We start from the raw sequence: 12,202 nt of genomic DNA on the forward strand, positions 1-12,202 counted from the left end.
TACTGATCTAGCAGGAGATGAGCAAAGTTGTTTCTACTTGTATCTCACTTTTCTACCTCTATAATGATAATAATGATGCTGTTTCATTCTGAAGTATTTAGTTACTCCTCTGGTATGGCATCAATGCCAGGTTTTGTTCCTGTTCTACTTGTTTGAGATATAGCCCATGCCACAGTTTTCCAAATGATTCACGTACTGAAAGGGATTTGGTCAACTGCTGTAGCAACACCTGTTTTGTAGAGGTATTTGTAATACTTTTTTTAAAATCAAGCTTAACTATTAATACCTCTTTCATCCACTTTAATACATCTTTCCTCCACTGATGTTCACTCGTTTTGTAATCTCATAGAATGGGAGTGCTAGGCTAAAATCAGAACAAGAAATGTCATAGGCATACATCGCAGACAAAAAGGGGCCCCTAATTCTTTTTAGGTGGCAATCTGTCTGAGCTAGATTTTGTAGATGGTACTGTTACAGAAAAACCCAGACTGAGATCAGACACAAAACTTCTGTAAAGAACTTTAAATCTCAAAGATTCAGAAACCTATTGGAATATTTTTTCTTCCCTCAGGCTTCAAGAGACTTATGAGTGTTTGAAGCCAAGTAAAATTCATATTTAGCACTGAGCAAAGCAAAACAGTTATTTCAACCAAACTATGTCTTGGCATTGGTTGAACCCCAAGCTCGCAGCAGCCATGCTGATTGTCATGCCACAGCTATTGAAACAATCCTGAAATTAATGGAAATCTCTGTGAGCTGACACATTTACATTTTCTTCAGCTCCACCTGAGACTTTCATCTACAGCAGCATTTCTTTTCTTAAAACTACTCTTCTCAGTCAATTTTGATTTCAGCATCTTATCTCAGCTACTCACCCTTGGCTTCCTTTACAGTCAGTAGAGGCTAACAGGCACTTCCAAGGTGCAGTCAGCCTGGTTTAGATGCTTAGGCCGAGGTCAATCATGCCCAAGACTTGTTCTTAATACATAAAGAGCCCAACTCAGAGGCAGAAGCCCACACTGTAAAAATTTGTATCAGATGATTCCTGCTCCGTTTGATTATCAAGAAAGTCTTCATAGTTGGAAGAAGTTCAAGGTGATATAACATGTTTTGATGCATAATCAACCACTTCTGAAAATCTCTCCTTCCTTACAAGTCTAAAGGAAATATTGATGGGGTTTTATCTTAACACTGTGCAAAGCAATTGGTTTACTTCTTTATAATTAATCAGATCTGAATTATTAGCAAAGCAAATTTCTGACTATTTAAATCCAAATATAATTGATGCATCAGAAAGCTTCTCTACACTCCAATCCTATAATGACCTTGACTTCCTAAAATTGTCATGAAAATTATAGTGGCCTTTGAAAGCAAGAATTCATGCAAAGCAAACCCCGGTGCTTTTTAAGACAGAGGCCAAGGGCAACCTCAATAAAAACAAAGTTAAGATTCAACTGGCTATCACAGGCTGTGGTTTAGTTTCAGCTGACAGATGAGAAGAAAGGGCAAGAGCTTGCTTATTTACTCTGCCCATTGGTTTAATCATCAACATGACAAATTATGCGAAGGAGGCTAGTTTATTCTCATATAGATGCAGGATGGCAGAGTTTATCTGAGATGTTTTGGTCTTGAAGGGAAGGATAGGAGGGACAGAAAGGTTACACGTCCTGACTACATAACCACCTCTCTGGTTGGTTAATGGAGCAGCAGAAGCGCTCGGCACAGAGGCAGTGGTGAGCTTCACCTTCTCAGCTGCAGGAGCAGCCCACAGTCACTGCCATCATGGAGCACAATAGCTTATTAAAGGAATAAAGACAAAACTGTACTTGATTTCCAGAATGGAGAGGCAGGAAATTCTCCTGACCCTGTCAAGGCTTTACTGATCATAATGGGTCTGCCACAGAGAAAAGCTCTGCTTGAACAGCAGAGAGGTGCTGCTCCTGAGGGACGAGTTCGAAAACTCCAGCTCAGAAACATTAATAAAAACATTTCCCACTGTTTCTTCATTAGAGCTTAAAAGAAATAGCATACTCCAGAGCACACTGGCAAAAATCTGTACACTTGAACCATCAAATGCACATATGCTCATTCCTATAAGGTATTTACTGAGAGTTTCTTGGAGAATGGATGAATTTGTTAAGATTTAACCAGTTTCTGCAATGAGTAGACCCCATAAACAGGGCTTAATGTTTATTTCTTATTTCTAATCACCTGGAAGATTGTACAAATGAAAAAAAATGATGCTAATCACCAAGGAAAATCACCAGTGAAGTAATACACCTTCTGATAGATATTAATTATATTTTTCTCCGTCACAGAACTTACAAAGTTCTCATGAATCAAGGATTAATTCAGAGGTTTTTATTTATCTTTTGCTGTGAATGGATCCCTTCTCAGTGGAGAGTGAATTAATTTATTTTGTGTCAGCTTTATGGTTGAAAATGAAAATCCTTCATGAAAGAGCTGGCAACCTTTGCCAGAGGAATCCAGAGTGGAACATTCCATTGTTTAGTCTGTTAGATCCTAATGAGTTCTGCATCTAAGCACTTGTCTTTTTTTTTTTTTCCATCTGATCCAGCAGAAGCATAGCAGTTTATGCACTTAAATGTGTGAGACTTGTTTGGGAGGAAGATTGTATTAGAGGAAGAGGCAGCATGTTCTATAGTTTTAGTATAACATCTGTTATTATCATTCAGTACGCTCTTAGCCCAGCATGCCCTTCCTCTAAATATCTTATTAATTAAACTGGCTTAGTAAGAAAATAATTAATACTCTTATGTCCTGTACCTACTTAGAGAGGATTTAGAAACTGAAAAAACGTTCTCGTCTGAGCTACAAAGTGTAGGGTTGTGGGTTTTTTTCATTCTTGATCAGAAGCAAATCACAACTAAAAGGGAGTATCTGAAAAGCCTGTGCATAGACAGTCTCCAAAAATACATATTTTGTGTTCAAAATTCTGCTAGACTGCAAAACTAGTACATGACTTTGAGAAGTCTTGGTCAATACTTAAGTGTCTTCTTCCCCAGGAACTGTTTTGGGAGAGGCACTTCTGCACTTCTTCAGAAGGTCCTCGTAGCCCTGTTTAGCACTTGATCCTCCAGAAGCCTCAACTCCAACTCACAAAATTGCTACTACTTTAATAATGTGGTGGAACTTCCTGGCCTTGAAGTCAGTAGTATGGACGCTGCCTTGCACAGGCAGCTGTTGACAAAGCAGGAGGGTAAGACGGTGAACCCGGGTGGGCACCAGTGAATTTGTGTGTAAAATGTGGATCTGTAATTTAGCTGTACATGGTAAAGGTACAGCAATAGCAGTATTTTCATTTTGTGAACATAGCCACTGTCTATATACAGAAACTGCTGCTTTGCTGCTGTTTCACCCAACTTATTTCCCACTGAAGGACAAGCTCAGACACACTGGGTGTTATTTGCTGCTTACGCTAACAGAAAATGTCACTTTTTCAGGCCTATTGGAAAAGATGTTGGGTTCTGCCGAATTGCTTTTTGCAGTCAGGTAGGGGTTTAACAATCTCTTCAGTGGGAGAAGGCTTGGGAGTTAGGTCTAGCTTGGCTGGGGTTTTTTTGGAAGGTTTGAGGGCAGCTATTCTTATGGAGAAAGAGGAAGAAGCTTGAAATACTGTACTAGAACAAGGTGCCTTCAGCACAGGGAAAAGGCAGATTGGAGAGAAGTCTATAGGGTCTATTGGAGAGAGTTTATAGGGTGTGTCAGCGGAGACAGGCTTTTTATTAGCTACTCACTGTACCTACTGGCCATCTCTGTCCTGAAGAATACATCATCAAAACTGATCTCAAAAGTGGGAAACCTAAATTTATCCTATGGAAAAGAGTGAAGCAGAGCTGGCCCTGTTCATAATAAGCCATAAATATCTGACAACAAGTAAGTTGCAATGAGTGCAGTATGTCACTATAAGCACAGCTAATTTGCCAAGTATACGTGCCCCTGTGGGAACAGCCAACATGCAGCAATGCCAGGAAAGGTTATACCCTCATGTTTTTAGGGATGGAGAGAGTGTTTCAAAGCCTCTTTTGCTTTAAATCTGCCTTGGGCAGACTGGCAATGCTAAGTCCCGGTTCATTTGTGTGTGTGTACATCTGTGCTGGGTCTAATAGGGGAGCATATGGCAGAAGCAATTCGCCCTTGACTGTGCCTCTCTTTTGGCTGGCACAGGCTTGTTTCTCGCAAAGCACATGCAGTTGCAGCCAGTCCTGCACATAACTTCTTGCTCCCCTTGCTTGATGGCTTTCAGGTCTTTGCCTTAATGCATGTCCTTTGTGGTGTTTTGGTTAATTGGACATTGTTTTAATTACTGCTGAACTAAATAAACATGACATTTTTGTCTGTCATTTTGTCACCCCAGTGACCACAGTCTCCAAGCAGCCAGTACAGGACTTGGAATTTTCATACCTGTTATAAATTGCAGTGGCTCTCATGGAGTTTCCCTCATTTACACGTTTTTAGGGGAAAACACTCCTCCAGGGAGGAGAAGGCTCCATTAAACAGTTCTTTTTTTGCACTGTTCTAAGCTCCTTGATCTTCTCGGACTGGAATTAGTGGCAAACAAGTGTGGTTTCAAGGCAGCAGAGAGGCCAGTCATCTTCAGTGACCTGGGGACAGCCAATGGCCACGTCTTCCATTGGTGTGAACCTTTGTGTTGCGTCTTTTCTTACCTTTCCCTGTCCAGCTTCTGCACTAATTGCCTTTTTCTCCTTTTGCTGTCTCTAATTCTTCTCAGAAATGCTTGGGTCACGTGTCAAAATTAAGCAATGGGAGTGCAGACATGCCCTCAGATCAGTCAGTCTGTAGCCATTTCTGTCAATAACAGCCATGCTACAGCTGCAGGCAGATTCTCTGGACTGCCAGTAGTCTTTATTTTGAGATGCTAATTTGCCACTGACCTGAAAAGGAGAAAAAGCATTTTTCAAATGCCTTAAAAGGCATAGAGCCTTTTAAAATGGCCATTTCCCTTCTTTTCTATTTATATGACCCTTCTCCTTTGCTTACAGCTTTAGAAAGAAAAATGTCAATGAGGCAAAGCAGAGAGGAGCTTATAAAACGAGGAGTGCTGAAAGAAATTTTTGATAAAGGTAAGTGTTGTTCTTTTCACAGCATTAAATCAGATCCCGTATAGTTTTATAGTCAGATATTAATTATTGTAGCATTAGGAACTGGGGACACAGTTCTGAAGTGCAGAATAAGGTCTCTATTTTTTTCAAATCTCTTTTGATTTCACTGTGGTCTAGCCCTCTCCACTGGATACGTGTGATAGTTACCTAGCAAATAAACCTGAAAACAAATCAGAAATATAAAGCAATGGTTGATAGTCACTCAATGCAAAACAGTGAGGAAACCAGACTGCAGGGAGATGGAGTGGGTCCGTGCCTGCATATGTTACAATGTCATGTTGAGTTACCCTGGCATTAACTACTGTGGAAAAGGGAAGCATTTAAAGGTTTTGGATCCTGATGAGCACAGAATGGTGTGCATTCCCTTGACAGATCAGAAGACATAATAATAATAATTCCTTGCTCAGGATAATTAATTTGTTGAGTTGGTAATGTATTATTTATGCAAAACTCCATTGTTTTGCAAACACCATTGTTATACACCGCTAATGCAACATGTATTTGACATCTATTACATATGTGTCAGTCTTTACCTGTAGCTGTTATTTGTTTTGCTTCTTCCTTTGTCAATAACTAAGGCAATTAATTCAGCAAATTATATAAAGACATGCCAGAGTTGCCTCTTAATTTCAGTAGAATTTACGCTTATACTCTAAAACCTCATTAATCCAAAGTCTAAAAGTCTTTAACAATATGAGTACAAAACCTGTTGGAAGTCAATAGAAGTTTTAAACTTTCACAGATTTTAGGAGAAGGGTATACTTCATAAAGTCTGGAACATTTAAATCTGCTACCTACTTTTTTAGTCTAGCTTATTGAGAATTTAAAAATTTACTAACCCAAACCATTTATCTTTTTTTAGTGAAAAAAAACCACAAACCATTGCAAAACCAAAGAAATGTGCTACTTGTCATTACATTTTACATTTTTTTACCCATTATATATTTTAGATGTTTCTAATTGTTTAGATCTACCATTATCTGTACTCTCACTATGACCTGCTGTCTTGGAAGTCATCCTAGAGGCAACTTCACAGTAGAGACAACTCCTGGCAAATGGTTTGCCCTTCTCGCTGCTTTGGATTGTCAATGTTCTGGAGTGTCATACAGACTGGGTACACAACCATAAGGCAGGCATCCCCATGGCCATTGAGCCATGGTCCAGGCTGTCACACCGTGTTCCAGCCCCAGTAAGAGGCACCCTGTTCAGTGCCGTGACCAGCTCAGAAGTCAGCCTTCATTCATCACACCTCTGTCCAGGGTGTGACCTCCTTCATCCCTGCCTCACATCCCACATGTAGCTGCTTTCATAAACCTAAAGGCATCCCCAGGAAAAATCTTTCCTGTGCAGCCTTACCCTGCTTTCCATGCTGAAACTCAGGGAAATTTTGCCTGCTTCACTACTGAAGCTCTACAGCTTTCTCCATTCATAAAATAATGCTGTAGTTTGTAATCTGTGTCATCTTATGAAGCAGATGCTAAGCTGTCTGGGGGTCCTCGTCTGGAAAAAGAAATTAATTCCTCTTTATAGTAATTTTTCATCTTTTCATATCAGAAAAAGATGGAGTGAAACACATGCTGTTTCTTCCTATTTCCAATGCAAAAAGCAGAGACATCAGACTTTTTCAATGTCAGGTGCCACTAAAAGGGAAATTACAATGCAAAACAGCTGGATTTCTTATTCAGTATCCTACGTTATTTCCTGCTGGTTGCAAACATGGGAAGCTAAGAATTGGTACCCCTCCTTGAAAGAAAGAGGTAGGGCAAAGAAGAAAGTGATAATACAGAAGAATAGTAGCAGTGATTGAGTAGCTTTGATCATAAAAAGATATGAGTAAGATGTGTAGAGCAAAAGCAATATTTCCTTCAATGGTGTAATAATCTGAGAGTAATTCTAATAAAGGATATTATATCTCACTGTGAACCTTAAATTAAAGTAACATTTTCCTTGTAATTCTTGTTAGATAATCTCTAATCTTTCAAGAAAACATAGCAGACTTTAACATTTCATAGAAGAAGGCTTTATTTGATGATAGTAGCGCCTTGCATGCCAAGAGACAACTTACACAGACATTAGGTGTAGCAATAATATTAAATCTCTTTATCTCCCTAAGAGGTGGAAGATGCAGGCAGAATTAACCTGTTAGTGATTTTGCATTTTTCTTTCTTCAAAAAATCCATACAGATAAAAGGAAACTTAGTATGGATAGACTGACCCAAGAACAAAAATTCTGGAGCTTGCAGTGTGCTTTGTATTGGTTTTGCCGTATCTTCTATGTTGAAGAAAACCAGAATGAGCTAGTTTGCTTCCCTGCTATTTAAAATGACAGTCGGACCTGTTTGCTTCAGGATTTGCTGGCTTTTCAGAGGACTTTGTGTCATCCAGCAGGTGAAAGTTAGCAGAGCACAGCAAGTCACAGTGTTCACACATGGGAGAGTCACTGCAGTCCAGCTGCTATATTTGGAGAACAAGAAATGCTTTTATCACTTCAGTGACCCCCACGCTTTAACTCAAGTCAAGTGAAACCACTCCAAACTGAACTGCAGAGCTCTTTTCTTGGCAAGGGCAAGACTCATGACCAAATCAGTTTCTATCGTCTTCCATTTCCAGGGTTCTGTGACTTCATTCTTCTGAAAATGTAGGCAAAGGTTGTAGTGTTTTTAACTACTGTGTACTTTCGGAAAAACAGTAAGTTGAAATGTCTGATGAGGCACCTGCTGTTCTAATAGTCTGTGGGCAGGCAGTGCTGAAAGGTTAAAAAAACAGCTTCCACCTGCAACGCGGAACATACCACAGAATTCAGAATAACTCACATTTTTGCTATACCATTGCTCCTACACATAGAAAAACAGGTTTGATTTTCACATGAAGGTGTAACCATCCCAGAAGCATCTGTCTTTAGAACTGCTAACTGTCATGTGGTGCCAGTCAAAAATTGAATCTGCTTGTAATATTTTGATACCTCTTTTTATATCTGAATGTAGATGAGATGGCCTGAGTGAGTACCAATTGCTTGTTTTACAGATGACGGCACAATGGTTCTTCAAGGAAACATGGGCAGTCTTCATCTTTTACACTTTTGTATTTTTATACTCCCTACCTAATTAAAATTATAGATTTAGACCTAAATTTCAGGTTACCTGAATCCTAACAGGATTTGAACATGTTGCACTTACGTGCTAAGGCAAGTTTTGTGTCAGTGTGTGATTATAAGTTTGAAGAACTGGTTTTGGTAATGCAGCAAGGAGGAAGGCATGGCAGCCACTGAAGAGCCACTTGTGTGGCGGTGAAATCATATGTTGAAAGGTTTTGAACTCCAGAAGCAAGGAGGACATCCCTATGTCAACCTGTCTCAAACTCCATAGGAATCCACAAAATCAGGGTCAGCTTAGAGACTGATCCTAGCTACCATGCTAAGGTAGCCACCGAGGCTAGGAGACAGCCCCCTGGATAGGTGTGGACCACAGGCACGAATACTCAGTTTTCCATTCCCTAGCCCATAATGGCCACAGCAGAGAAGAACATGAATTTTTCTCTGCCTTTCCTAGCCCTTCCCATCAAGAAGTAGTTTCGCTTGCCTGGAGAGACAACCCGAAGTGGATTTTGAATTCTCCTATCCTCATCATTTTGCCTCCAATAGCCATTTGTCTGTGGAAGGAGCTCGTGAGCATGGCACTTTTCAGATATGCGAGGAGTTCCCTACTCCAAGGTATTGCGAGTGAAAAGACACATTGAGAGGATACATGGAGCTCTGACATAAAGAACAACAAAAGGACTGGTCTGTGTCAGTCAGCGTGATGCGCTGCAGGCTGCTTCACACCAGGCAGTTTTTAAGTACGCAAAAGTGGAAATGGCAAGTGAGTTCAGGAGTACAAACCATGCTTGGGCCACATGTTTTGAACATATCATCTGTGCATTTCTGGGCCTTCTCCTCATGCTGTTATTTTCATATATGAAGGTGAATCAAAGAGTCCCCTGCATCAGAGAGTTTCCTCTGAGGTCCTGTTTCTTCAGCAACTTCAGGTGTGCAGAGCCTCCTGCGTAACAGAAGAGCAGCCTTCGTGTACTCCAGGTGCTGCAGAGGTCAAGATACTCTCTGGTGTTGTCCAGATTCACACTCAGCCAGCATTACCAAAACTCATGCATTAGAGGAAGTCGTTCTACATTAAGTAACAGCAGTCTCTGTGGAAACACAGCAAAGGATTTTGCAAGTGTGAGAAGAAAAGATTACATAGGTTAGCACTGTGCAAAATTAACTTTAAACTCACAGCTGGTTCCTGAAGACTAATTGATTCGTCCATGTCATAATTGCAGTACCAGGATTCTTTTAATTTTCAAGTCAGCTAACCAGAATAGCTTTTAGTTCTTCAAAAATAAGTAATTTGCCTTTTATATCTGGTTGTCAAGCATGTCTCTGATCCAGGATTTATTCACACTATGATATTCTTCACTCTGCGAATTATTTTATCTGCATCTTTGATCTGCTTTCTGTACTTATGTAGCTTCCCATGTACCTCTTTTTAAGCAAGATCTGACTTAGGGTGTATATTTCAGTGATGATTATTTCTGATGATTATGTCTGGTGATTTCATTCAAATCCGAGGACAAGTTTTAGAATCTAAATGAAGTTTAGAGATATTCGGAGGTAAGATTAAAAGAGGTCATGCTGTCAGTACAGAGAACTGTCATGCTTGTTATCATGACAAAAGGTAGAAGCCAAAATTTTATCTCACATTTTTCTTTTTTGCAACTGTAAACCATCGTTTGAATGCTGTCTTCTTAAATTATGCCTTGAGAAGCGCGAAGTGCGCTCAAGACAGTAAGATTTTTAAGGTACTCAGCATGTTACGATAGGCATCCCACTGCACTAAAAATATGTAGACATCCCTCCAAAAACTAAACGCTAGTGGTTTTATCATGCATGCTTTTTGCCTGCTCACAGTTATAGTCACATTTAGTCCTGCTCTGAATTAATGAATATTGATAGACACAGCCACTGCCTTCTATTCAGGAAGCAATTGTTCTGCATAAGAAACAGTTATGCTCTTTCGTGAAACCAAGTAACTGAGACAAAAGCAGCCTCTATCCCAAACGTGTGAAGGTGTGTGTTTATAAAAGGGAGACAGTGCAAGCACAGAATGCATAGCATTTCCACCCAGACAGCTAAGTCAAAAAATCTTCAGCTTAAATACTGGCTGAACTGTTGTTTGATTTTTGCTGCCTAGGGAAATAAACAGGCTTGTATTGAATGACCACAGCAGTTAGAAGGAGGCTGTGCTGCAACCAATTGGCCAAAACCATCAGTTCTGATTCATGTTGCTACCTTGTAGCCAGCTCAGTTGATTGCTTTGAAAGCCATGGGTCGAGCTTCAGTCTAGTATGATGTGATTGTGTACCATAATAGCTCTCTAGGTCTTCAAAAAGCCTCCAACAAAAGCAAAGTCAAGACCTTGGTATTTCTAATAATTCCAAAATAAGCAGAGAACACCTTCACTCGCTGTAGAGAAGCTTTAAAAGGCAGAAACATAATTCTGAATACTTATCAGCTAACATACTTTCAGACTTGTTAATTGTGTCATAACACCTAAATGAGACTTCAGCTATTTTACTCTTTTCAGTATTGTTTTTCAAAGTGTTTTTCTCATCTTAGCCCTGTGAGGGGATAGTGTGCACTTGCTTGAATGATACATATCTCTGCTCAGTACATTGGCAGTCATATGGCTAATCAGAGGTGCCCAAAAATCAAGAACCAGAACTCCTGAAATCCTGAGTTTGACTTAAAAAATAATTTAAATGCATAGAAAAAATTGGCTCCTTTTTTTGCCTACTGGTTGTTAGCCTTACAGGTCACGTTCCAGTTATATTTTCAGGCTTCTGCTCATAACCATAGGGGCTGAGCTCTTTCCTTTATAAAACTGTAATTGAGATATCCATGTAGTCATTGCCTCCAGGTACCAGAGTGCTGTGCATGACAAGTTCTGAGATAAAAATCACATGGATTGACACCATAGAGAATGATCTGAACCCTCACTTGTGTTCTTTGTTATTTCTAATGTGAAGTGGTGTTGGATAGGAAAGCAACTACCTGCTGCTGTTGCAGAAAATTTGCTCAGATAAATTAAATGATATTAATCACTTTAAAAATAGGCCTTCTAAATGAAATCTGCTATATCCCAGTATCAAGACCCTATACAAGGCAGCTATAAAAATTATTCTCTCCCTCACTTAAAATCTTGATGCTGGGAGCTGTAATGTTTATATTTGTGTGTCAAATAGGAACATACTTCTGTGATTTTCTTGTGTCCCTTATAGCATAAAAATTGGTGTAAGGGAAGAGAATAATTCTAGTTGTTTTCATTTAATTATTATGAATTATATCCTGTGTATGTTAGTATTCTTTAAGGAAATTCCTTAGCTTCAGTTCCAGCCCATTCTCATTCCTGACTTCCCAGCTTCAACAGAGTCAGGGATAAAACAGATTTTCCAGTCCTGGATGGGACTACATGGCTCCATGGGTGAAGGGTGGTCAGGGGCTATCTAGTTTAGACCATGGTTCATAATGACCATCCAGGGTAAGCAAAGCATCAACACAGATATTTGGCAGATCTTTCCCAGAACTTAATAACTCCTTAAAGCAAGTAGAATGCTGTCCAACTTCTGTGAAACTTGTAGACAGAACAGACGCACATCTCCAGAACTGCTCTGCACAACTTGTATTTTTGAGCTACAAATCATATTGTTTTGATCCTTATGTCTTCTGTATTGTGGTGAGCTGGAGACCAGGTACCCACCGAAGCTGCTCTATCACTCTCTCCTCAAGTGTACAGGGGGAGAGGAAGTAAGAAAAGGCCCGTGGGTTGAGATAAGAAGAGGGAGAGATCACTCACCAGTTACCATCATGGGCAAAACAGACTCCAGCTGGGGGAAGAAATCAATTCAATTTATTACTGATCAAATCAGAGTAGGATACTGAGTAATAAAAACTAAAGCTTAAAAAAAACACGTTCCTCCCACCCCTCCCTTCTTACCAGGCTTAACTTTACTCCCAAATTCTCCAC

The 12,202-nt window shown here is 39.8% G+C and overlaps 1 protein-coding gene across 9 annotated transcripts in view; it reads left to right on the forward strand.

The window, feature by feature from the left end:
* PHACTR1 (phosphatase and actin regulator 1) overlaps nucleotides 1–12,202 on the forward strand; it is a 315,221-nt gene that overhangs the window by 236,683 nt on the left and 66,336 nt on the right. For all 9 annotated transcript variants that reach the window (XM_061449475.1, XM_061449478.1, XM_061449477.1 and 6 more), the window contains one exon: nucleotides 5,025–5,105. In XM_061449475.1, the coding sequence (XP_061305459.1) occupies nucleotides 5,025–5,105 (81 nt within the window). The remainder of the gene's footprint in view (nucleotides 1–5,024; nucleotides 5,106–12,202) is intronic.

Source organism: Pezoporus flaviventris, unplaced genomic scaffold (genome assembly GCF_033815535.1).
Source record: "Pezoporus flaviventris isolate CSIRO_AGI_PZ_B2104156 unplaced genomic scaffold, CSIRO_AGI_Pfla_v1 ptg000007l, whole genome shotgun sequence".
In the NCBI taxonomy this organism is placed as follows: Eukaryota; Metazoa; Chordata; class Aves; order Psittaciformes; family Psittacidae; genus Pezoporus; species Pezoporus flaviventris.